Source organism: Lonchura striata, chromosome 1A, assembly GCF_050655825.1.
Source record: "Lonchura striata isolate lonStrDom1 chromosome 1A, ASM5065582v1, whole genome shotgun sequence".
Taxonomy (NCBI): domain Eukaryota; kingdom Metazoa; phylum Chordata; class Aves; order Passeriformes; family Estrildidae; genus Lonchura; species Lonchura striata.
The window spans coordinates 61,423,668-61,449,683 of record NC_140741.1 but is presented as its reverse complement, the minus strand read 5'-3'; the positions used below and the strand labels follow the sequence as shown (position 1 = coordinate 61,449,683).

Here is a 26,016-nt window from a genome sequence, read left to right as displayed (position 1 = left end):
CGTCACTACCGTCACCGGTCAGGGGCGGGGCCGCGCGGGGTGTGACGTCACCACCGCAGCCGGTCAGGGGCGGGGCCGGCGGGGCAAAGATGGCGCTGAACAGGAACCATTCGCAGGAGGGCGGTGTCGTCATCCCCAATGCCGAGAGGTACCGGGGGGCCGCGGCGCCGGGCGGGTTGTTCTCTCCCCCTGTGCCCTCATCAGGGCCGGGACGGCGGGGCCCGGTGGTGGGAGGTTCCCGCTGGACCGACGCCCGTCTCCTGCCCGGCCGCGCAGGCCTGGCTCTGCGTTACTGAAGGGCTCCCCGGCAGGGTGGGGACGGGCTGGGGCGGGCAGCGGGAGCAAACTTGGCTGGTTAGAGCTGCCCCCTTCACCGCGGGGTCCTTAAAGCCGCTCCATCGGGCGTCCTGGATGAAGACTGTGGCTGACATCATTTGTACTACAAGTTGAGGAATTGGGTGTTTTTTAAGGTCATACACTTAGTGACTCCAGTGAGGCAGAGACTGTTTAAGGTAGGAGGCTTGATCACTTGAATTGGTAAGTAAGGAACTTGAATTCAAAGTTGCTCTGCGTGGAGAAGCACCTCTTCATGGAAGTACAGCCGGCTGCTCGACGCCCAAGCGGGGATTGACAGACCAGCATAACAGATTTAGGCTTAAGTTTGGTCGTGTTTGGGTGCTCCCAGCATCCTGGCAAGAGAACTCCTAGAAACCCGAGGCCCAGTAAAGGATCGAAGTAAAAGGATCAGAGGAGTTGGTTTGGGTCTGGTGATCAAGAAGAAAATTACACTCGAAAGTTATGCTCCATCTTGTGTTGAGTTTGGAGCTGATTCCTAATACTTCAGTCAGGAAGTGTGGAGACCTCGTTGCAGCCTTCCAGTATCCGAATGGGACCTAGAGGGGCGGCACAGAGGGACCCTTCATCAGGAGCTGCAGTGCTAGGACAAGGAGTAATGGGAACAAGCTGAAAGAAGGGAAATTCAGGCTACACATTAGGAGGACATTCTTTACTCTGAGGGTGGTGAGGCACTGGAACGGGTTGCCCAAGTGAGCTATGGATGCCCCAGCCTGGACAGTGTTCAAAGCTGGATTGGATAATGCCTTGAACAAACTGATCTAGTGGAAGGTGGTCATGGCCATGGCAGGGAGGCTGGGACCAGGTAATCTTTAAAATCCCTTCCAAGCCTTAACACTGGCTTGAGATCATAAAACCATACATTCTTTGAGGTGCTGCTCAGTCACAAGTGAGGGCAGTGTGGCTCCGTAGGGTGCGCAGCCTCCCGTGACAGCCCTGGACAGGCATGCAGGTGCAGACCGGTTCAGCAGCCTAATCACTCTCTGTGGTGGTGGCTGCATGTTATTTGCTTGTGTGAGTAGCTGCAAAGCAGTAAACATTACAATGACTGCATAGGAATTCTTTCCAGTGAGGTAAAATTATGTGAAATGCAGCTACAAGACATGACTGAGGGAGTGTTCTGGTAAGATTAAAGCTGTCAAAATGTTAGTTGTATTTAGCTTAGTATATGTTTCCCCCTTGCATTTTGGAAATGGAAAGAGCTCTGTTGTCTCATAAATCTGTCCCTTCCAGCCAGTCTGAGAATCTCCATCTAGCTCAGCTATGAAGTAGTGTCCCAGTAGAATTTCTTGGTCAGGTTGTTTTTCCTCGTCAAAGCTAGACTTTTCACTAGTCTTCATTCTTGGGTAGCTACGTTTTACATATACATGTACAATGTTCTTCTCTTCCCTAAAGAGCAAACTACCTGAGACTATAGGGCATTTGGTTGTTATTCTGTATGGTGGCCTTGAAGATTCCTCCCTTCCCCAAACAATTGCAGGGTTTCCTGATTTTATTTGACTTCTGCAGTATGCTGAGCAGAATTCATAAGGATTATTTTAGATACAGCCAGTTCAGGCTTGTGTTGGTTTAGGGTTTTGTCACTTTGTTTTTCATGCTCTTGAACGATAAAGCACCTTGGAGTCTTCTGCCACTGTAACACGCTGAAGGTTTATCACCCTCAAGGTTCTTTTGTTTATTCTGCAGATTTTTCTTACTGTGGTATGCTTAGATCTGCACTGTAGACTCGGTGATGTGCTTTCCCAAGATGACTCCTTTTTTTCCGAAAATGTACTTAATTTTTCATGCAACTCTATGCCCCTGACCCTGCAGTGTTCAAAATTCTCATCTGGGTTTGTGTCACTAGGAAACTCTGCTAATGTTCCCATAGATATCCAATAATACCTTTATTGCTGACATTGCTAACTCATTGCTTCATTCCTTAACATGGTACTACTTACTGCAAAAGCTGCTTAAATCACGTGAGGCAGGGTCAGCAGTGAGGGTTTCAGTGCAGCCACTTCCCCAGTTTGCACAGTGGGTGTGGTGTCACAGCTGTGCTATTTTCCAGTGCAGTGGACTTGATTTGAGCATGAACTGGGGAGGGAGGATTGCTCCGAGATTATACCTTGGTATCAAGGGGATGGTTCTGACAGCTCAGCCCTTTCTGTGCCCTGATCTTTGGCCTGAGGGTCTGTGTGTAGAGTGGAATTCCTCAGTCTGACACCTTTGGAGATAGAAACCACCCTGTATATTAAAGCCCTTGTTGAAGGAGGAGCTTGTCTGAGATGAAAGGATGAATTCTTCCAGTCCGCATAAATCATCCCTCTCTGTTTGAAGTCAAAACGGCAGGGGCCCACAGTAAGACTTCAGGATAATATTCAGAGTTTTGCTGTGCTATTCCCTTCCCTGTGTGATGAGGGTATGTGTCAGAGCTGTTACTAAGTTTGTCTCTCCAGTCTCTCTGATTTCTTCCTGCAGTGTCCTCAAACAGTGCAAAGATGTGGAGCTCTCCTTCAGTGACGTGACAGGCAAGCCTGAAATCTTCAAAGGCACCAAAAAAGGAACGCTGTATCTCACCCCTTACAGGGTAAGTCTGATGCTAGCAGGGTTGCTTCTTTATCAAGGGATCTTGTAACTTTAAACCAGAAACCTAGCTGATGACAGAAGGGATTTTTGTTGTGGAAGGGACCACTAACAGCACTATGTAGGGGAGGGAAAGGTGGAAATGGGATAGTTCATACCTATGCCATGATCCCAGTCACCTACAAAGGCACATGTAGTCCTGGAAATCACTGTCTAGAGAATATATTTCATATTATGTGTCAGTCAATTATACATACTTTGCAAACTCTCATAGATTATCCTTAAAAAGCAGAACAGTAAAACTCTGTAAATGAGCAGGTGTGTTTTAAGTGGTTTATTATTTTAGCATGTACATGCCTCAGGTTAGTGAGTCATGTGCTGTCAAATTTGTTGGGGATCCCCAGTGTTAAAGCTGTGAAATAATTCAATGGACACTCATACTAGAGTTTAAGTTACCCTCTTTTTGGATGCTGATAGGATGAGAGCTCTATCATCACTCTATTGAATTCAGGTAATTCAGAAGCATTCCCTACTGTCTTGCAGGTGATCTTTGTGTCCAAGGGCAAGGATCCTATGCTGTCCTTTATGATGCCATTCTATTTGGTGAAAGGATGTTCGATTGAGCAGCCTGTTTTCTCTGCCAATTACATCAAAGGCCAGATCCAGGCTGAGGCTGGAGGTACGTGCCAGTGCTTTGTAGATTGAGCTCTTCCCAGGCGTCACAAGGCCATTTCTGCTGAACACCAGACCAGCTTATGTGTGCAGGAATGGCAGAGTAGCTGTGGTGGTATAGCTGTTGTGTCCACGCTGGGCTAACTCCCCTCTCCTGCACTTTAGGGCACTGCTGCCATGTTACTTCCTGTCCTCAGGCCAGGGACTGACTTTCCCAGGATGACTTTTGTGTAATTCTTTAACTTTTGTCTTGCTTTGTGTATCATGTTTACTCACTTTCTCATTGTGCTTGTTTTCGTCCTTTCTTTGACCTGAAAGGGTTACCCTTTCAGGTGACCAAGGCACCAGTCCATACTATTGATACACAGAATTAGAATTAACAACCACTTTTTGTTTTTGGGAAGTCAGGAGCCCCTTGGGTATGGTTTGCATGGATCTGGGAGTCTGCTGTCCATCATTGATTCAGCTTTGATCCCAATTTGATCATGAAACCACAGTAGCACTTAACAGAAGTGTTTATGACCAAACATGGGGAATTGCAAAAGATAAACACAGATTGGTTCAAATTTCTTCCCTCTTCAGCCCTTTCATGTACATTTTCATGGCACCTGAAGTGTTTATTCTTTTTGTTTTCTGTTTGTAATGATATTTTAAAGTGACTGGGTCATCTGGGGATTGTGGATCAGCCCACTTTCTTGGGCTGAAGACATACTAAGACAGTGATTTTATAGAGGTGAATCTTCAAAGGAATGACTTTATCCATGATGGACTCTTTTGTTATATTTCTATACTTTATTTCTACTTTGTCCCCAAGATACTAGTATCCTCTTGATACTAAATTCATTGTTAGACAAGGAAAACAAATCTTATATTTAAATGACACATATTTTTTTGTTAAAAATGCCAAATCTCAAAGCACCTTCCACCCAAAAAAACACCAAATGCCAAATAGCCCTAGGAAAACAAAGCACTCTTACTTGCCTTGCAAGACATTGCCTACTTGATTTTTTTTCCCCTGGGGAATTGCTATTATACCTCAGCATTTAATAATCTGTCTGAGCTTCTATGTGTCAATGAGATTAAAGATGTTGCATTTGATTTAAATCCTAGCTTGAGTTGCAGATCTGGATCTGTAGTTCACTGAGAATATCAATAAAACCTCATCTGAGGGCTTTCAGTTAATATCCTTAGTGAAATGAATGTTCCATGTTTACATTGTTGTTTATTAGGTTCCATTAAACCTTTCAGAAAAGAACAAAACAGCCTTGTATCTAGAGTAGGCTGCTTCTACATGACTATACCTTTCAAAGGGTAAAAAAATAAATTCCTGATTCTCTTGAGATACTATTTTGGGGGACATCTGATAGCAGTGCCATGACTCTTTCTTCCTGGTAATAGGATGCAAAAGAGTTTTGAAATAAAAAATAAAAAAATAATTGAAGTATAAACATTTTTGCTGTCTTGGATTCAATTCTAATTCTCTCTCCTAGGTGGCTGGGAAGGGCAGGGGACATTTAAACTGACTTTCAACAGTGGAGGAGCCATTGAGTTTGGACAGCTGATGTTGAAAGCTGCTTCTAGTGGTAAGGGATTTTCAGATCCTGTGGTTCCCCCATGGTTGGCTGAGCTAGTAAGCAAATTGTGCTCTTTCTGAACTTCATGGCAAGAGGGGTACTCTAGGCCTTCTTCCATTGCAAAGCTTTATTTTTTTTTCTTTCCGGGGGAACTTTTGGTTTCCCTTTCAATTCTTTTTTCTTTATTTCATCTTAGTTCTTTGTGCAGTCAGAATGTTCTGGGGTTTAGGCTTCTGAGATGGACCACCTTTTTCTATGGAACCTTATTCGTACTAGAAAAAATTGAAATATGTGATGGTGAAAATTGCTTCATTTAGTTACTCTCAGCTCAGTTCTAAAATAGTGCAATAAGATGGGGAAAGCTAGCATGCACATTTGGAGAGGGGAAAAATAGGTTTTAAAAAACAATTTATTTTTAAAATTTTCGAATGGAGGAATAAGAACTTTTTTTCTGATAAGTTTTCTTTTTAAAAAATGTGTGTTTTAAAGGTACTTGTTTTCAGAACAAAAGTACATTAAAAAAAATGAAAACATGCTGTACTGCTACTTGCTTTAGAGTGGTCTTTTCTTCAAGCAGTGGGAGCTCTATGGTGGGACTGGGACCTCTGAGGTTGTATTTTTGCAGCTGGTTTCCTTCAGCACTCTGTGTTAATGTTTTTCAGGCAACTATGCCAGGAGTATATAGTGAATCTACATAAGGGGAAACAGTGGTGCATTAACAAGACTATTTTAATTTTATTCTCTACATTTAGTTTTAAGAAAAGATGTCTGGCTTACTAAACGTGTGTTCCTTAGCTTCCAGTGGCGTTCCTCTGCAGAACCCTGGCTATGGCTACACCCCTGTTCCCGGAGGATATGCACCCGTCCCGCCTGCCCCCGGGGGCTACTCGCCTGTGCCGGGAGGCTACGCTGCGCCTCCGCCCCCAGACGGAACTTATCCCTATGCACCACCTCCAGCGAATGCCTACGGCCCCGCTCCACAGCCCATGGCATATCCGTACCCCCAGACTCCAGGTTTGGAAGTTGTGTAATGATGACTCTGTCTGATGTTAGCTGTGAAGAAATGACAGTGGTGTGGTGAGGGTTACTGTGAGGGTTGCTGTAGTTTTGTCTTCATCAAGGATCCTTGTCCTTGCAGAAGTCAAGTCACATGTTGATTACACCCATGTGTCGCTATATGAAAATGTGGTTTGCAAATTGTGCTGCTGTTTGGTAGAGAATTATTGCCTGCTGACATGACAGGCATTAGCAAATTATCAAATCTCTGCTGTCTGCATCCCTGCCAAGCTTTGAGAGCTTCCCTTACCACCACTCTCATCCCCAGCTAATGTGCTGTCAGGCCTGTGAGCTCTCTGTCCCATGGTCAGTGGTCCAAAGCATCAGCCTGGTGTTGTCTTTTTCAGGTATTTACCCACCACTTCCAAACATGAATCCCGTGTACATGCCACCTCCACCACCCTACTCTGGGGCTCCTCCTGCAGGACCCTCAGCTCCCCCAGCCTGGGTGAGCCCAGGAATGCCAGGTAAATGGGACTGGGTGGTTGCCAGGGTCTGGGTGCAGATCTGGTACCTGGGGGCTTGGGCTGAGGGTGGCATGGGCACAGCATGGCGTGGAGAAGCTGTTGTTGCAAGAGCTCCAAGTCTTCTGTAGGGAGCTGCTCTGCCTTGCCCTGCACAGCTTGTGGTCAGCCCTAGCCAGCTTTCCTGAGCTGCTCTGAGTTCTAACCCAGCTTGCTGCAGTTCCTCTTGGCTCCTTGGGCCTTTGTTGCCTCCTTGGAAGAGGTGAAACTGGGGAGAAGGCTCTGGGGCTAGCACCACTGCCTTAGATATTTAAGGTGGCTTCTTTTCCTTCCTTTCCAGGAGGCAGTAAGGCCATGGAAGCAGCTTCCAGTGCATATTACAATCCTGCCAATCCACACAACGTGTACATGCCCATGGTGAGTACCATGCCTATGGTGAGTACCATGCCTGGTCTTCTTGTGCCTACTCCCTCCTCTGTCACTAGCAGAGATGGTGCTTTGCTTTCTTACAAAGTCTAGTGTACCTACATGTTGAACATGTACAGAAAGTATGCGTTTTTATGGGAGGGAGGCTCCCATGAGGAAGACTGGTGAATTTTTCAGTCAGCAAAGGAGGAAGGCCTTTAAGATTGATCCCTTAATAGCCATTTACTTCCTGTCTTACTCCTAAAGGCATAACAGACTTGCATGGGCACAGAGAAAACACAGAGCTCTGTGCATCCACTGGGCCTGAAAATGAGGAGAGTTAAAGAAGAATAATAGGTCATTTAAGGACAATGGCATGTGGGTTTCTGTTTTGCTTTCTTTCTGGGCTGCATGGAGATAGGGAGGTCTCTTACTGTTCAGTCCGTGGCAGCCACTAGGTTGTCTGTAGCCTCCATCTGGTACATGGCAGTCTGGCTGTGCCCCTCACTGCCTTGCTTGGCTCTGGCAAGCTGGAGACTGATGGAGCAGCAAAGCTGGCCCTCAGCCCAGGGTTTTCTGTCTGCTGGGTCAGAGCTATGAGCTTCAACAGGGACAAAGGCCTGGAAGGGAAGGGAGAATGGCATTTAAAACAGATTAAATGGTCTATTTGCAGTAGACCGTGTTACCTGGTTTTGAGGGGACTTTTCCTAGAAATGTTATGGAGACAGCGTGTGTCATGGAACATAGCTGATACTAGAGGGAATGGTGTGATGAAATGACAGCTTAAACCATAGAACTTGGTTCTGTCTGTAGCTCACCACAGGGCACTCATTTCTGGTGAGCCAAGCCTGGGAATACCTGGGAAGAGCTGGTCATAAAACAAGCATGTTTGTTGACTCTACTGTATCTCTTTCCAGGATCAGCCACCTCCTTATACACCTCCTGAGGATAAGAAGAACAACTAGCAGAAGGAAATTGCAGCCAGCCTCCCACATTCTCTCTCCCTGAAGACAACATGGCTGTTAGTACCCCTCAAGTTAGCGTATCTCTAGATCTCTGTTTCTCTACAATAGATATAGTGCTGGGCAGCTGAGCACCTGCCCTCATTAAACATTGAGTCAGTGGCAATACAAGACAGGACAACAGCACTTTCCTACTTACTTGCTTTATCTCATGGGGTCGAAGGACTAACCTTTTGCCCTGCCATTGGCTTGAGGAGAGAGATGGACTTATTAAACTCTTATCACATGACTAATCTAGGACTAAAATATGAATGCTGTGGGATCTTGTTGGAGTAAAACAACTTGGAATGCCAAACTTTCGACTTCTGAAGCACCATCCAGGTGGAAAGGTGTAGAGAGCTATGAGGTTCCATGCATAGGTCCTCAGGTGCCCTAGAAAAGTGTTAAATTTCCTTAAATTCCAGGGCAGTTCAGTGTGAGATGGGACTTTTGAAATCCTCTATTGTGTTGGAAGTGTGTGGCATTCTGGACTAACAGTTGAGGGGTTGTGACCTTGGGAAGTGCATTCGAAGAGATGCTGAAGCCTTTGGCTTCCCAAGAGGGAAGGGGATGGGTCTCAATCAACCTGTCTTTGTAGCCATTGAACCGAGAAGCAAACAAAGGTGTGCCTCAGGGCAGTGAGCTCATAGACTGGCAGGCCTGAGGATCAGTCTGTCTTTTCCCTGTCGAAGCAGGCCCCATATCTGTGTAATGATCCTATGTAAAGCAGCCGTTCCTCAAGCATAATGGAGTCAAGCGCTGCACAGGAGGCTGCCTGCCTTGGAGCAAATTGTGTTACATTAGGCAGATGACCTGGCACTAGCTTTGTCAGGAGACAAGTCCTACAGCTCTGGCTCCCTCTGCTGAGCAAACTTGTGCTGTGTGCTACCTCCACAGGGGAAAACTGGCCTTCATCTTTTCCTTCAGCTGCTGGAGCCAGGCTGTATGTGCCCACATCTGAGCAGCGTGGGCAGGTGGGCACTGTAATGCCAGAGCTGGTTGCTTACAGGTGCAGTGCCCTCGGCTGGGAACTGCTGTCTGGGTGGGAGTTGCTAATACTTGGCTCTCTTGCAGAGACTCTGGCTGCTCAGCCACACCCTTTTTCCTTAGGACATAGTGCCGTTAAACCTACTCTGAAAAGAGTCTCTAGTCTGGAGGAGACCTTTGTGGTCTTTTACATGTAGGGTGACTCTACTTCCTACAGCCTCCCTACCTTCACAAGGAGGGGGAAGGAGTGTTTCCTCTCTTACTTCCCTGTATGGCAGGGCTCTCCTGCAAGTCAGGTTTGCACAACTTGAAAGTATGAATTCCTAAAGCAGTTTTACATGGGGGGAAGTAAGTTTCCTTATCTATAGACACTTTTTCTGACTTAGAGATATTCTAACAACTCTGTATTTAAAAAAAAATCAACCATGAATGTTTATAACTTTTTGAATTGCACTTTAATACAGGAGTGTTGATATCTTTATCTGCCAGTTCATTGTTGTGTGTGTGTATGTTGTGTTGACCTTAATTCTTGCATACTGCACAGAAGGCTGGAAGGAACTACAACCACTGCTGCTGTTCCCTTGGGTCACCTATGGTATGTGGCTAAGGTGGACCTGGAATCAAGTAACTGGGGGGAGTGAAGAAGGTGGGGCTTATCCCCTTGCTGCCTGGAAGGCTGGCTGGTGCCTGTGGTTATGCCCAGGTATCCAGAAGTGGCACATGTTTATGTCCCATCACTGCATGTAGCAGGGGCCATGTCACCACACTGCTTCTCATTACAGCTGCATTCATAGCACCTCTTCGATGTAGATTACACCAGAGGAGAGGCCTTTAAAGTCTTTGAAAGAAACTCCTCACCAGCAATTTTTTCCAGCAATGGAAAAATAAATATACATAAAGAAAATGGCACTTGGCTGTAGACTGTAAACTCTGTTTCCCCTTGTGCCAAGGAATGCCGCTGCCCTGCTGAACATGAGCTAGCTACTGGAAACCCATTTCCTACTCTGCATCAGTCCAGTTTCTGACAGGAAACCAGTTCTATTTCCTAGGATAGTTGTTCCTGTTTTGAGGTAATGGCCCTGTAATCCTACATTAAACAAGCAGGTATAGCTACCAACACATGCGACAGTCTATGATCTACTTCCCTTTATTTAAATCAGTTTGCCTCAATCACGCCCCAAGAAAAAAGCCAGCTCCTTGTTTTGTTAGCAAGTCCTCCCTTATTAGAACTGCAAGCATTGTGTTCAGTATCTTGACCCTGCACGTCAGAGGAAGTTTGTAGAAGGGTCCAAAATCAACCATTTGGTCCTTCAGGAACCAGAGTGGACAGATGACCAGGAACTCTCCCACATCTGAACAGGAATAGAGATTTTTTTTCCTAATCCAAAATCCTCAGTCCGAGGCTTAATCTTGTGTCTTGTGTCACCTAGAACTCTTCCATGGGTAGTTTGCTTTATGAAGGTGAAGCAGTTGAGGGCTTTAGTGTCCTGACACTCACTTTAGTTTATTAGTGTAGACTCCTCCTCAGGATAGAGCTGGGGATGCAAGGGCCCCTTGGGAGAAGCCTTTCCCTGAGACTCCCTGAGTTTTCAGCCTGCTGAAGTAGGATCTGATCCTCCTTTTAGCAGAAGTTTCCTTCTAGAGAAAGAAGGACACAACTTTCAGCTTGGAGGCACCCATGACCAACTCCTAACCCAAAAGACCACCTCACCTGAGTATCAGCAACTTCCTGCCAGCACTCCTACACAACGTGCTGCGGCTCTGCGGCTTTTGGTGTGTACCACAGCACAGCTCCTAGGGAATGCATGGCTCACAGAGATGTTTGCTCTGCTGTAAACTTCTACCAGAGGGGCTTTGATACAATGCTAGCACGTACACTAAGGTGCAGTAGTGCTGCAAGCAAAGGCTCACTGCACAGGACCATTATGCCTCCAACAGCTCTTGGTCCTGGTGGGAATACATGGGATGCAGCCCAGCTGACAGTTCCTTATTCTATACCAAGCTGATTATAGTAAAAGAAAGAAGGTGACCAAGTCTGATCCGTGAGGTTAATGCCATCACACACCTGGGGGGGTGAGGCTAGGGAAAGAGGGAAAATGGGATGTCACAACCCTAGGAGATACTAAAGCACCCAAAGCCTTTCTGCAGGTGTAGTTCAAACAGCCCCTCCAGCAGCCAGTAGTACCCAGCTCAAAGCAATGATGTTCTCAGGTGTCAGAGCTGACAAACTTCAGTAGTGGTGGACTCTACTTGTATGGCATCTTCCGTAGGAGGATCTCAGAAGGTTTTGCAATCATCAAGGCACTAGGCTCTGCACACCCTTAGGCAGTGAGTAACAAGAATTTCTGGTTTATGCGGATAGAGCAGATATCTTCAAGCTGGTACCAGGGGATGGTCACTGCCCAGAATTATGGGCTCAGCAGCAAAAGGCACTTGTACAGTGAAGAACCACATGCCTTGGGGTCTCACAGCTCACCCTGGCACTGGTCCACACCGCATCCATTGGGCCCTGTCACAGAAGGGCTGGGCGGTAACCCCCACCAGGGGCTTGCTGTCTGACAACATGCCAGGGTTGTACCGGGAGGGCCGTGCGACGGAGATACCACATCACCACCCCCGAGGGGTTAATAACGACTGAGAAGTTGTCTGCTGCTTTTAAGTCTCCAATGATCTTCCCCACATACACGTCTTGTACCTGAAAGAGAGAGATGGAGCTACCAGCAATTCCAGATCTTTCACTTGGGGTCCAGCCGTGGTCATGGACATGAAATAGTGGGAAAGGGCACAGCAGTGGGCAACAGAAGAGTGACCCAGTGGGCAGCTGCCACTTCATTCCAGAGGTATGGAGTGAGAGTACTCCATAGAGTACTAGAACGCATAGAGATGTGGGAAGAGGGGGATCCATGTGCCATGGGACTGCCCTGCTATGCACTGTGTCAGTGGGGCTCACCTCATACACAGCATCCTCGGGGAAGTGGAGCTTGGCCAGGCTGGTGGTGTAGCGGAAGGGCATATCTGTCCTCCGGCTGAAGAACACGAGGGCGCTGGCAGCCTGGGCCAGTGGACGCACAAACACCTCGATGTCATACTTCTCCTAGGGGTGGGGATAGGTGGGTGAGGCAGAGTTGCTAGGAGCAGTGCAACTTCTGACTTTGCCCTGTGGGGCTGCAACACCAGCAGGCCCGCAACACCCACAGGTCTCTTGCTCCTGTTTCTCTGCATCATTTCCCTCTTCCTCCTTATTTTGATGCTCTGTGCTACTTCTGTCTGCTCTCCCAAATGCATCTGCTTTCCCCCTAACCTTGACAATCCTGCGCCCCTGGATTCCCAGGGGATCCTGGTTGATCTGGATCATCAGGCGGTTCTGCAGGATCTCCTTGGCCCCGGGGGAGATGGTGCGGAGATCTGTGGACATGAGGAGTGGAGCTGCCATCACTGTCCACAAAGCCATTTGGGAGCGTGACTGTTCATAGCTAAGGCCGAAGTTTCCAATGATGAGCTGGAGGGGAGACAGCGAAAAGATGGAAGAAGCAGAAAAAGGTTAGAAACTTGTCTGCTTGTCACCCATGGTGATGCTGCTTCCTGCTGGGAGGGAACGCACAAAGGAAACCTCACACACACTCTAGCTTCCCCTTAAGTAGTCCACCACTGCCACCAGAAGATCTCATCCCTGCTAGCAACATACACTCAAATGCAATCATTAACACCCTTTGTTTCACCGTTATTTGCCCTCAGGCTGTGCAGGGAAGGACAAGAACACCTGAAGAACTTGAGAGGTAAATTCAAGTGGTGAAGGGTTCATGGCAACCACTGTGGTTTTTCCCACAGCTTAGCCAAGGATAACACCAGCTTTGCCTCTGCAGCAACAGGGCTCCTGCTCCTGGAGCTCTTCCTTTGCCCTGCCCCTAGAAGAGGATCCCTGGAGATCCCCTGGAGATCCTCATCCCCAGACAGGGTCAAAGCACCCATCACCCAGCCGCACCATGTCTGGGTCATTCCAGTGACCGGGGCCAGCTGCTGGCTGCAGCACATCCTGGTTTGTGAAGAACCAGTCCACGATGGAAAGTACACTGTGCCAGGAGTCCTCGATGTCATCATAGTTACGCCACAGGTTGCAGATCTCTGCCAGGATGGTGTAGTTCACCTGACAAGGAGAACAGTGTCAGGCAGGAGAGGAAAAAGAGCTGTTCTGCAAGGTGGGGCAGGCGGGAGCAGCACTGTTGAATTGTTGGGAGCTGCACTGTCCAGCAAGTATGTAAAAAACAGAGGAATCTGGGGAAGGGTAAGGAGGCAAGACAGAGTCATATCCCACTATGTCTGGGCACACCCCAGTATTATAGGATGTCTGGCAAAACAACCACAAAGGTCATGGGGAAATCTGATAACCTATCAGCTACAAAAATGAGAGCAGGTCAGGACTGACTCAAAAAGTGAAAGAGGAAATATGTGAGAGCAACCAATTCTCAAGAAACATATACTAGGAAGATTATCCTATTTCAAGCACTGAAACTAGACAGGACTGTCTCACAAGAAGACTGTCAGGACCAACCCCACACCATCTGATTAGGGGGGAGAGGATACACTCCAGAGCTTTCTTCCCACAAACTGCCATCACCTAGCCGTATTGGAACCCCCAGGCATCCCCGGGTGCCTGGCAGGAAGGCCACATTACCTCTGGGACCTCCAGCAACATCCAGGGGTGAAAAATTAAGTGGGGTGTAACACCATGCTCCTGGTGCTCCAGCAAGAGCTCCTCCAGGGCACAGGGGACATGGGAACTTGCCAAAAGATAGGAGAACCCATACCTTGGGGGGAAGACCCCCCTGATATGCTGGCCAGCTGCAGGAGTAGACAATGGGACGGCCTGTGGCGTTCAAGGCCCTTGCCATTTCTGGGTATCCTTAGGGAGAGAAGATGACAACCAGTGAAGGGGTGGCTGGCAGCAGCCCATGTCCCAGTAGCAGCCTTTATCCCAGCCCACTCAGCCAAGGGGAATACCAGTCTAGCCTGGGTTCCTTCCTTACACCAGCTCCAGGGCACACAAACTCCTGCCTCTTTTCCCAACAGTTGCAATAGGAGGCACAAGGGAAGAACTGGCTGGCCCAGTGCTGCTGCAGAGGGCCAGATGCCCCAACCCAAGCAGCAGGGAGAAGAATGCCAGAGGCTGGTGAATTTTTACCCTTTGCCTGCTCCTCTGCAGACGAGTAGCACCCATCCAGCTTCAGCATGTCCACACCCCATGCTGCAAAGGTCTGGGCATCCTGCTTCACATTTTCCAACATGGTGCCTGGGTAGCCCCCACAGGTGAAGATGCCCAGGTCACCGTAAATGCCCAGCTTCAGGCCCCTGGCATGGACCTGTGAGGAGAACAGAGCTGCAAGGAGCAAATGAAGAGATCTAGGGTGTCTCCCAGGTACCAGCATCCTCTTTTCCTTCCCAGCTCTCCCACCATTCTGGCATGGGGACAGAGATCCCCAGTGGCTCGCAGCAGGCACTCACATAGTCAGCCAGAGCCTTAATTCCCCTGGGGAATCTCTTGGGGTCTGGAACCAGCTGCCCGGCCGCATCCCGCTGCTTGGCAGCCCAGCAGTCATCAAGGTTGATGTACTCGTAGCCCAGCTCCCTCCAGCCATCCTCTGCAAGCCGGTCTGCCATCTCGAAGAAGAGCTGCTCGCTGTGGATTGAGGAGGCATGGCAGGCTGAGACCCTGCGACCCTTGTGCCTCAGCAGGTGAGGTAGGCAGAGGGATTTGGGGGTTAACTGGGGGCTCTGGAGGGCTGGTCCGGGCCATAGGATAGACTCCCATAGCGCTCCCATTTAAATCCTATCCGTCTTTATTGACCTCACCGAAAGGGAAGCGTTTCCCCGACTGCCTGAAAAACCCGCCCATATCCTTCAGCTCTGGAGGCTCTTCGGCCCAGCAGAGCCTCCCATGCAGCATCCACCCCGGGGTCCCAGGGACGCAGACGGTGCCAGAGCCATCCCGGTCCTCCAGTTCGACCTGACCGCGCCCCATCCACTGACCTGATGCAGTTGCGGGGATCCGCCTGGCAGTCCACGTTGCAGCGGAACCTCTCCCAGGACATCCAGCCCATGGGGGGAGTGCGCGCCAGCCCGTTCTCCAGAGCCACGGAGGGCAGCGCCAGGGCCAGGGCCAGGACGAGCCCGCTCAGCACTGCCGCCTCCATCGCTGCCGCCGCGGCACAGAGCGGCTCCCCCGGCCCGGCCCGGCCCGGCCCCGCTCGGCCCGGCCCCGCTCACATGATGCCGTCTGCATCAGCTGACTGACTGCCCACGCCTCCCGCCCGCCCGCAGACACCGCGCCCCGCCGGCACTGCAGCCCACGGCCGTGCCAGTCCATTAATCTCGCTTCCCCCGCTGCACCCTGTCCGTGCTGCACCCCACTGCTGCTGCACCCCGTAGCCGGTGCCCGTCAGCACTGCGCCCAGCCCGTACTGCTCCCATTGCAGCTGCACCCCGTGCTGGCACCCTGTCACCGCTGTGCCTGCTGCCCCCCAACAGTGATTCTGGGAGCGGGGGGTTTAGGTCCCCCCCCGGTTGCGACCCTGCAGAGGTGTCGGGCTGAGCGAAGGGGTGCGGGAGTACGCGGCTCCGGTCCGGCTGCGGTGTCCCCGGCCCCCCCGCTCCCCCCGGCCGCCGGCGGGGCGGTGCTGCCGGCGCGGCGGGACGGCCCCGGCGGCCGCAGGAGCCTTCCCCCGCCCGGCCGCGGCAGGGCCGCGCTGCCCCGCACCGCCGAGCAGCAGCGGCCGGAGGTGAGCCGGGCCGGGCAGGGGCCGGGGTCCCGCCGTCGCAGGGGAAGAGCTGGGAAAGGGCCGGGGGGCGCCGGGGCCGGGCGGCGGCGGGGCGGGGGCGGCCGCGGGACCGCGAGGGTCGCAGGCAGGCGACGGACTCGCACACGGAGGGGCACAGGCGCACACAAAGACCGGCAGCCCCAGGGCACGGGCGTGCGCCCGCGCACAAAGACACAGAGCCCAGCACGGCACACGTGGGACCCCCACAGCCCCCTCGCCTCAGGCTGTCCGCAGCCTGAGTGTGCCCAGGGCAGAGCACCTCCAGGGAACAGTCTTTCCTTGTGTCTGATCGGGGTCTTGGGCACTTTTCAACTGGGGTCCGTGCCCCCAGGTCCTCAGCTGTGCCGCACAAGCCCTGATGGTAGAGAAGGACTCCGGGAGGGATTCTGGAAGTTGCTCAGCAGTGCTCCTAGTACCCAAGTCTGTCCTGGGAGTGGTGGCTGTGGTTTGTTTTCTGCATGTGCTTGTTTTCTATGTGTGGAGTTTTAGCGGCTGGAAATCCTTTGGCAATTGAACATTCCACAAAGGTTGTGCTGGCTCTGTTCTTCAAGGCTCTGTCGTCCTTGACTTTCCGAGTCGCCTGCCAAAGGGCCTCCACAAATGGGGCAGTGATAGCTTCTGCAGAACATTTATTTTTTTTCCTTTAATAAACACAAAACAAGCCCAGGAGCTAGAAAACAAACCCACAGGAGCACTGGCCTGAGCTGGGATAGGGCTCAGGCTTTGAAGCAAGTGCATGTTCCCCCAGTTTTGCTATCCCAGTTTCCAGTGCAGCTTGCTTGCACTGAGTGAGGATCCTGGATTTCTGAGGTGGGAGTGACACAGCTCTTAGCTCTGTCAGTCCCAAACTGTTCTGGTTCATAACTCCTTCTTCTCTAACAAAGGATGGTGCTCATCACGCTGAAGTCTCAGACACCCTCAGCTAGGGAGCAGCCTGGCCAAGGAAGACAACGAGGGTTTGCAGTCTGACCTGCACAGCTGGTATGTCACCTTGCACCCCACTGCTGGTGAACCTGCTGGAGCTGGGAGTTCTGCTGCCAGGAGGGCTGGTGGGAGTGGGTGGTCCTGCATGGAGACAGGGAGTAGGGAAAGGGGACAGAAATGTAAGTTCCAGAGCCCTTGGGTCTGAAACACTCTCCTTATCCTGCCTTCCAATAGAGAGCAAAATTAGTGCCTTGCAGGCAGAGAGGCAAATTTCTTTGATGTGCCCCATTAAAAAGCAGCAAGGTAGGTCACTTGTGGAATAAGAAATGAAACAGTGGTGTTGGCATTCGCAGGGAAGGCAGGTGTCTGGGTGGTGAGGCTCTGGTAGTGACCTCCTCTTTGCAGCAGTGAGGAACCAGCCTGCCCTTTGTAGGGGTACCTGCTGGGTTAGACACCGCCTTGTGTCAGTGGCTGCTGGAGCAGGGCTGCAGGAGTGACTGCTTTTCCCTGGGAGCAGGATCTGGCCTCCTCTGGTGGGGCCAGTGACATGCTCCTCACACCAAGACAACCTCTTCCCCCTCTCTTCCTCTGCTCCTAGGTGGGGCAATGAAGCTGAATGAGCGGAGCGTGGCCCACTACGCCACCTGTGACTCACCTGCCGACCACACTGGCTTTCTGCGCAAGCGGGTGGAGCGGCACCACCACCACCATGCCCACCACCATGGCACCTCCTACCAGCGCCGCTGGTTCGTCCTCAAGGGCAACCTCCTCTTCTACTTTGAGGAGCGGGAGAGCCGGGAGCCCGTGGGACTGGTGGTCCTGGAGGGCTGCACTGTGGAGCTGTGCGAGGCTGCTGAGGAGTTTGCCTTTGCCATCCGCTTTGATGACGCTGGTGCCAGGGCTTATGTGCTGGTGGCTGATGGGCAGGCTGCCATGGAGGCCTGGGTGAAGGCACTCTCACGGGCCAGTTTCGACTATATGCGGCTGGTGGTAAGGGAGCTGGAGAAGCAGCTGGAGGAGGCCTGCAAGAGCTTGGCTGCTTGCCATAAGTCTCCACAGAGGTCCTCCTCTGGCAGGAAGAGGCATCTCTCCAACCCTGCCTTGCAGCCTCTCCAGGAGAAGCCCACCATCCTGGAGAATGGCTACTCCACATGGAGTAGTGGAGGATGTGTTGCCGGTGGAGCCACCTGCACTGACCATGATGGGGGGCAAACAAAGCCCCCACCCCTGCCTCCACGCAGGCGCTCGGCCGCCAGCAGTGCCACAGGATCCCCAGCACTTGGCCTCTCACCAGCCATGCTGGAGAGCCCAGTGCCACCGGAAACCATCTGCTTCTCCAAGCTGCACAACTGGTACGGGCAGGAGATTGCAGTGCTGAGACGGGAGTGGCAGGAGAGGCAGAAGAGGGGACACCCGTGACTGGGGGCACAGGACACAAGTCACTGGCCTGCTGATACCTGGCAGCCCATTCTGTATGCAGGAAGAGTGAAGTGAGGGATGCTGCTTGCCCCCTGCCCTCATGAGTGACTTAGTGTGTGATGTGTGTATGCTTCACTTGGGAGGGACTCAAATCCCCTCTGAACCTCACATTTAACTTCTATGAGGCTTTATACAGCCGGAGAGCATGTAACCCTCTGAACCTCACATTTAACTTCTATGAGGCTTTATACAGCCGGAGAGCATGTAACACCAGGAGAGCCACCTTTACTTAAACTCTCTCTGCTGAAAATAGGAGCTGCCCAAATCAGCACATATGCAATGAGCCTCAGCCAACAGGCCTGGCCACTTGCTGTCCTGACATGGTGGATGCTCTGGGTGTTTCATCCCCTACCTCTCCTTCACCACTTTTTTGTTTTGTTTTGTTTCTAGTGTGGAAGTTTGCTTTTGGTCAGTGTTTATTACTGTCTGTGGTCTTGTGCCAAAGTCCTTCTGCCTTTGTTCTTTTGCAGTAGATAAGGCTGGGTTCTTATGAAATGCCTCTGACAGGCCATTGGCCGCGGTGTGTGCCTGCAGCCTTGTGCCTTTCTCACTACAGGACATGCGAGCCATTGCAGCTGTTGCTGGCCCAGCAGCTGGGGCTTTTGCATTGTTTTTTTACTTTGATCTGCACTAACCCTTCTTTCAGCTAAATCCTTCAGGATGTGGATATCATGGTCTTGCAACTATCTCTTTGTGTGCTCATACTCAACAGCAAGTCTGAAATGGAGACACAGAGCTTGGCCAGAAGCCCCAGCAAGGACACCAGGGGCTCCCCAGGGCTAATCTGGACTCTGTCAAGCAGTAACCAAGCTTGCTAATATCTCTGGCACAAGGTTTCCCTGTTCCTATACAGGGATGCTACAGCCTCTTTGCCTGGGCAGGAGTAAATTTCTCAGACTTTGCTTAGACCACAGCCCGTGCAAGGTGCCATGTAGGGCTCAGTCAGCTCATCAGGCTGCTAGCCCAAAAGGGCGTTCCTAGCCACACTCCTGCAGGGCCTCTCTCAGTGTTGTGGCTCTGCCCAACTCCTGGCAGTGCTGTGCAGTTGGAGCAGAGGCTTTGAAGGGTGGGGAGGGAGAGAGGCCTAGTCTCAGGAGGAGAAGTGGAGGTGTGGGAGTGAGTTATGGGTGTTTGCGGTGTCTGAGGTTGCCTCTCCAGTGTCAAAGCCATGTTGCTGCCTTCTACCAAGCCTGCACCTGGCCTGCCGGCGCTTCCCTCTGATTTCATGTCAGCATTGCTTGTCTGATCTCTGCTGCACATCCCGTCCTCCCAGCGGGCTGGGAGGGCTGCAGGGAGGGCATGTCTGTCACCTCACTGTGAAAACAGACTTGTCCATCAGTAGGTCAGAAACCTTGGCCACAAGGCACATGGTACAAGTACCATACAAGTAGGTGGGTGCCAAGTCCAGTGACTAGAATACCCTTGGGATAGGGTGTAAAAATCTCCCTTATCTAGTTGCATGCTTCCCATCTAAAAACATTAAACCTGTTTTTATTGTCCTTTTTTTTTAAGAGGTTTACTAGGAAAGCAAAAGCTCATTTCAGATCATGACTGACTGGAACCTTTCTGGTCTTTAACACACTCCTACTTTAAGGACTTTAAGCTTCCTACTTTGCAATAGCCTGTAGAGATAGCCAATGCAGAAATCAAATTAATTCTATTAACTCTTGGTGCCTTTTAAAATAGGTCTCTGGTAGTTTTGGATAATGAGCTTCCTGCCTCCTGCCTAATTATGGCTCGATGGTACATTAGAGGAAATCAGATCTTAAATTAGATCTTACAAATTATTTTGGGCAGTGAGAATGTAACCTTCACTTGTGAGTAACACAATCCAGCCCTCTCCAGTTTGTGGTTGTATTACTTCACAGTAAGTTTGGGAGGATTATTTTTGTTTGGCTTTTGTTAAAATGGTTCAGAAAAATTGGGAGCAGGTGGCCATGGGGCAAGGCCCTGGCTTCATTAGCAGCTTAGCTGGTTGGACATAGGGGCCATTTCTGCCTCCCTACCCTGCTGCTTGAAGAGTTCAGTACTGCAGCATTCCTGGCTGCAAATGCGTCCCTTTTCCCATGCCAGGACAGCAGCACTAGGGGACTGCACTACCTGGTGACTCCTTGCTCTGAGCATCGGTATTTTGGGACCAAGGTCAAATTTGTCAAGCATTTTCCTGTGCTTTTTTTTTTTTTTTCAATGTAATACAGAGAGAATATTCTTGATGTCTCAGATTACCATAAGGCAGTATGAAAGTAAAGACTCAACTTCCAAAACAAATCAAAATATAGTGGCAGTTCCTGCATGAGACCCAAGAACTGGGAGTGACTTGAAAGGGAAGATAAATTAACAAAGCCAGTTCTGTCAGAACTGAAACTGACACAGTGTTATTCATTTAAGGGCAGTTTCACTTTTAAGAAGCTTAGCGTGTTTTAATAAACCAGGATTGTGCTCGTAACACTGCTAAAGAGCTTATATTTAATGCTTTAATCTGTCCCATTCAAACGGCACAATTTCCACGCTACCTACCTTTGCTTAGCCCGTATCCCAACTAAATCCCCAATCCAAATCAGGCACTGCGCTCTGCTTTCCATCTGATCGCGTTTGGAGTAATTTTATGTTTTATTCTGCAGTGCTGACAAGAAAATGCCTGAATCCTGATCCACATTTATGCTCAGCCCAGCCATCCATGCCTGGGCCTTTGCTAGGTCTCCAAAGCACTGTGTGACTTTGGATGTCCTTGATCAGGGTTTCTTCACCATCCCACTGTTGTAGCAGCCGTGTTGGAGCCTTGCCCAAATTTGTATGGGAGTACAGGTATTTTAATGACCACTGCCACTTGCTTCATTAGGTAGGAAGCACCTGAGTCCTGCACTGCCTCCTCACAGATGGAGGCTATCAAGCCAATGCAGCTGAATTGGTTGTGCTGGCAGTGCCTTTGAAGCAGCCTCCAGGCAGGAGGCCAGAATTTCAGCTTCCTGACCTCAGCTTGCTGAGGTTGAACATTCAGCCTGCTAATGGAGCAGCCTGTCTGTCTTTCTGCAGGCAGAGATTGTTACAGGAAAGGCAGAGAGTTTTCACTGCACGTAAAATAAGCAGCAAAATAAGACTGATTGCCACCCAGGGTTTTTTTTCTTAGGTCGTTCAGGTTTGGACTGTTTCACCTCCTGCCTCCACTTTCCCTTTTTATTTTTAAAAATAGAGAATGCCTATCTAAACAGGTTCCTAGGCAAAGGGGGAACTGAACACTGAAGTTGAATGGGTACTTTTCTTAAAAGTACTGAAGTAAGATCCTTTTCCTAAGAGTTTTCTTTAGTGCAGAAGTGATGAGAGGAAGGTGCTAAAATTGAAAATAAATTGGAAAAGGGCAGTTTTGACATAGCCTTTGTGAGCTGTGCCAGAAAGGGTTCCCAATCCTGCTAAAATAGTTGATTAAATACTTATATTTTTCTGAGTCTGACATTTTAGATTTGAGCTTGTGATATATAATTTCTGCACAATTTTTTTTTTTTTTTTTGTAAAACTGTGCTGTTTTCCACTGAGTCCAATTGAAGAGTTACCTGAAGGTTTTACCCTTGACCACTCTTAGCCATGTGGTGGACAATCATGACCAAGATCAGGTATTTTGTGTTGCAGTAGCTACTGCACTAATAGTGCCTGGGGGAGCTACCCCTCAGTGTTACCTCTCTCCGCTGCCTTTGCAGAGAAGCTGAAAAGCCCCACTGAAATGCACGGGGGCATCTTTCACCAGCAGCACAAACTGGTGTTCTCTCCGCACAACAGCCTGGAAAACACTACGAGCGACTCCTGCCTTTCCAAGTGCTTCTGGTTTAGGTAGGGCATGCTCCTTTTTTTAGGAGATGGTTTTGCATGCGCCTTTGTTTTACACGCGGTACTTGTATTATACTAGAGTTTGTTTTACACGCGGAACTTGTATTACGCATCCCATTACATTGTTTAGAGTTTGTATTTTATGCCGCGAAGCCGAATAAACCGGTTTGATTTGTAGCCCGTGCGTTGTTAAAGGAGCCGCGAAGCCCCCTGGCGTGCCTGCAGAGCCTGGCCATTCCCGGCCGGCCCGGGTCTCCCCTCACCGGGAGGAGGCGGGGCCGGCCCGGGGTCCCTCGGTCCCTCTGTCCCTGTGTCCCTCGGTCATTCGGTCCTTCTGTCCCTCTGTCCCTGTATCCCTCGGTCCCCGCGGGGCACCGAGAAACGCCCCCAGGCCCGGGGGGCGCGGTCTCGCCCCGCGCGTGCGCAGTGCCGACCTCACCGCCTGCCCACAAGCCTCGCGAGATCCCAGGTGACGCCTGGGCTGTGCCGCGGTCGGGGCACCGGGACGATGGCAGCGGCAGCCGGGCGGCTCCTGGCGGCGACCCTGGCTCGCTCGGGGCGTGCGGGCTGGGGCGCGTCGGGCCGGGCCCCGGCCGTGCCGCTGGTGCCCTCCCGGGGCGCCACCGTCACCCGCAGCGGCGCCATTTTGCCCAAGCCGGTTAAGGTGAGTGGGGGGCGAGCGGGCGGGGCCGGCAGCCGCGAGCGGCAGCGGCGGCCAATCCGTGTGGACGCAGCTGGTGTGGGCGGGGCGGCAGGTGTGAATGACAGTGCCCGGGACCAATGAGCGGGGAGCTGCGGGCGGGGATGCGGAAGCGCTCGGCAGCGGGAGGGAGGCGGGAGCGGCCCCCGAGCGTGCGGGGCTCGCCGGGCCCGCGTCCCCCGAGCGAGGCCGCGCTGCGCCGTAAGGGGAGATCAGTGCTCGCCTATGCACCGCCCTCTGTCACCGGCGACCGCCATCCCCTCCCTAAGCCACGGGTGTTCGTGCCCCGGGCTGCCCACTGGCTGGCGCGGGAGTGTTTGTAACACTGTAACGCGATAACGAAGACCGGGGCGTGCCACTGGGGACGGAGATCATTCTGCGGGCCGCATCCCGGGCCCCCGCGCGCCTGTGGAGCCGGGAGTGCGCCGGTGCAGCCAACGTGCGACTTGCTTGGATGTAAAGATCCAATTTTTACAATCGACTCCTTGCAGACGCCCTTCGGCCTCCTCAGAGTGTTCAGCGTGGTGATCCCTTTCTTGTATGTTGGTACTCAGATCAGTAAGAACTTCGCAGCCTTACTTGAAGAACATGATATCTTTGTCCCAGAGGATGACGATGACGATGATTAAAGGGTACGTCATAAATTACACCAGCAATCTAATTATTTGTGCTTTCCGTTCGGCTTGAGGCAGGGAGGAGAATCTCAGACAAGGAAATACAGCCAGCAACAGCTTAAAAGATACACTTGCAGTTAAACACATGGTTAGGGATATGCTTTTGGCTATGAACTTTTTTGGTTTGTACCAGACTAGACCAGACTGGTATCTGTGCAGTCTCCACACCATGCATTTCTTAAGAGACTGGAAAAAATGATAGTGTTTTAGATCTTGACAGCTGAATCAGAAATAAAGTATAGTCAATGAGGGTCTATACTGCAGACAACAGAGAGACTTCAGTGTTCCTACATTACACATCCAAAGAAGGATGACAGAGCTGCTAAGGGGTCTGAAGCTCAGCTGTTAGGAGGAGTGGCTGAGGGAACTAGGGCTGCTTAGCCTGGTGAAAAGAAGGCATAGGTGAGGGCTTATCACTCTCTACAACTACCTGAAAGGAGGCTGCAGCCAGGTAGGTTTCAATCTCTTTTCCCAAGTAACAAGCAACAGGACAAGAGCAAATAGCCTCAGGCTGTGCTAGGGGAGGTTTAGACTGGATATTAGGAAACATTTCTTCGGGGAAAGGGTTGTCCAGCATTGGAGCAGGCGGCCCAGAGAAGTGGTGGAGTCACATGCCCTGGAGGTATTTAAACGAGGTGTAGATGAGACACTTCAGGACATGGTTTAGCGGTGTACTTGGCAGTACTGGGTTAACAATTAGGACTCAATGAACTTGAAGGTCATTTCCAACCTAAACGATTCTGTGATTTTGTTCTACTTGTTTACCTGTTTAAAAAGTCTTCTTCTAACTCACGGAATTACTCTTTTAAAACAGAATCATGTACTGTCTGAAATTTTGATAGAGGTGAACAATTTAAGAGCATTCTAGAACCCATCAGAACAAACTGTCTGGTGGGTGTTACAACACTTATCTCTGGCATAGCTGAACCATTCAGACTCATTGCAGAAAGGAAAAACGGAAATAATTAATCTTTATCTGCACTGTGCTACACTTTCTACCATCTTCTGTTATTCTGTTTAGCTGTTATTGTGTAAAGATTTGAGTTTAGGTGTTATTTATATTGAGTTTAGGTGTTATTTCTTCATAGAACAAAGAAACTTTTAGAGAAGTTGTTGTAAATAATGTAGACTTACAGTCAGTTTGGTGGATGTATTCCTGTTGATAAGGGGTTTTCCAGCATGCACTGTGCAGCTAGAAGTCAAGACTTAAGAGATTGCAAAGACTGCACTGGCCTGTTGGAAACTCCCTTTATGTAAACCCCATCTTGTGTAGTTTTGGGAGGAGGATGCAGACTACAGCTCAGTAGTGTATCTGTAACAGCTTGTTTTTCTATTTGCAGCACTGGAACAGAGGAACAGAAGGGAGAAAGCCATTGACAAAACAATGGTTCCAACATCTGTCACCTGTTTTGTCCTTCCTAAAGGGGGCAGGGAGCTTTGTATCCCCTTTTGCCAGTGAGTGTCCTGCACATCTCTGTATGCTGGAAATCTGTAGATCAGGGTTGAAGGAGGTGCTTGACAAGCCCTGCGACCTTGCACACACATGCTCACCTCATCAAAGACTGCTTGGGATGCCTTTAATTAGCAACATGGGAAACAATTAAAGATCAAGCGATTGACATGTGCAACTTTGGTCCTCTGGGTTTGTTTTTTTTCCTGTCTTTTCTATCTCTGCATGTCTGTTCCAGTAGGGAGGCCCTCCTCATGTTTATTTTCTCTTGAGTCCTTTCAGTAACTCAGTACTGATCTACAGGACATAGGGAATCCTAGGGGAAGCAGCAGCCCCACAACACAGCCCTGTTAAATAGTGGAGTGCACACTGACAATGGCACTGTTCAACAACCTAGCAGCTGTATCTGATGGGGACTGTGGCATTAACTTTGCCTCACTGAAGATGAAAGACAGTATTATCATCAGAGTTAAAACTCTGAGTGGCTTTGGTAAAGGTTGAGATCACAAGCTGCAATTGAACTTGCTCACGTGCTTTATAACATTTAATCTGAACACTGGCTCCAAGCATCTAATATTTCCTAGGTAGTTCAGTACTTCCTTCTGAAAGAGCCCTAAGGTGTTTGTTTTCTTCACTGTATGAACTTCAACTCCTTTTTTCATAAAAGTGTTTGCTATTGCACTTAAATTCTTGTATCATAGACTTAAAAGGTCTTCTTTGCTGTTATGGCAGAGGAAGAGTATCTTTAGTCACAGCAGACCAGCTGTTCTCTCAAATCAAACCTTGAGAGGTCGGTAAATTATTTATTTTTCTTAAGCCAGCACTGCCGCAGTGTCTCGTGGTTTCTGGTCACTAGATCTGGCCTCTTGATTGCCCACTTCTTCCTTCCTTATTGGTGTTGCTATTGAACAGGGAGCAGTGAATAGTTCCAACAGCACATTTGTTCCCTTATTCTTTGGCACAGTTTTTACGGTTTGCTCAGTAACTCCCCAGCATGGCTACTGAGAGAAAAGGGATCCTGTAATCTGAGTAACCCCAAGAGCTGTAGCTAAAGGCAGCTGCCAGGTTCTTGAATCACTT

At 50.1% G+C, this 26,016-nt stretch overlaps 4 protein-coding genes across 6 annotated transcripts; 3 read left to right on the top strand and 1 right to left on the bottom strand.

Moving 5' to 3' along the window:
- Positions 1-71: 71 nt before the first annotated feature.
- WBP2NL (WBP2 N-terminal like) lies at positions 72-9,566 on the top strand. Of its 3 annotated transcripts, none has more exons than XM_021552743.3 (8): positions 72-148; positions 2,815-2,923; positions 3,463-3,598; positions 5,082-5,174; positions 5,961-6,179; positions 6,569-6,688; positions 7,026-7,102; positions 8,008-9,566. In XM_021552743.3, exons 1-8 carry the CDS (start codon positions 90-92, stop codon positions 8,053-8,055), a joined length of 861 nt encoding a protein of 286 aa, XP_021408418.1. In that variant the 5' UTR covers positions 72-89; the 3' UTR covers positions 8,056-9,566. The 3 variants fall into 3 exon arrangements, with proteins under 3 accessions (XP_021408418.1, XP_085426027.1, XP_085426026.1); XM_085569901.1 differs by having other exon boundaries at positions 2,793-2,923; XM_085569900.1 differs by having other exon boundaries at positions 72-1,159; positions 2,793-2,923.
- Positions 9,567-10,209: 643 nt separating this feature from the next.
- NAGA (alpha-N-acetylgalactosaminidase) lies at positions 10,210-15,318 on the bottom strand. Its single transcript, XM_021552741.3, has 8 exons — positions 15,103-15,318; positions 14,578-14,752; positions 14,258-14,435; positions 13,884-13,978; positions 13,061-13,222; positions 12,380-12,577; positions 12,029-12,172; positions 10,210-11,773 (listed from the first exon to the last, which is right to left on the bottom strand). The coding sequence occupies exons 1-8, from the start codon at positions 15,264-15,266 to the stop codon at positions 11,591-11,593; spliced, it is 1,299 nt and encodes a 432-aa protein (XP_021408416.2). The 5' UTR covers positions 15,267-15,318; the 3' UTR covers positions 10,210-11,590.
- A 12-nt stretch (positions 15,319-15,330) lies between these two features.
- Positions 15,331-22,289, top strand: PHETA2 (PH domain containing endocytic trafficking adaptor 2). The gene is made up of 3 exons (XM_021552695.4): positions 15,331-15,851; positions 16,775-16,871; positions 17,413-22,289. Exon 3 carries the CDS (start codon positions 17,421-17,423, stop codon positions 18,231-18,233), a length of 813 nt encoding a protein of 270 aa, XP_021408370.2. The 5' UTR covers positions 15,331-15,851; positions 16,775-16,871; positions 17,413-17,420; the 3' UTR covers positions 18,234-22,289.
- A 243-nt stretch (positions 22,290-22,532) lies between these two features.
- On the top strand, positions 22,533-25,114 carry SMDT1 (single-pass membrane protein with aspartate rich tail 1). The gene is made up of 3 exons (XM_021552736.3): positions 22,533-22,776; positions 23,304-23,444; positions 24,827-25,114. The coding sequence occupies exons 1-2, from the start codon at positions 22,621-22,623 to the stop codon at positions 23,439-23,441; spliced, it is 294 nt and encodes a 97-aa protein (XP_021408411.2). The 5' UTR covers positions 22,533-22,620; the 3' UTR covers positions 23,442-23,444; positions 24,827-25,114.
- The last annotated feature ends 902 nt before the right edge of the window (positions 25,115-26,016 follow it).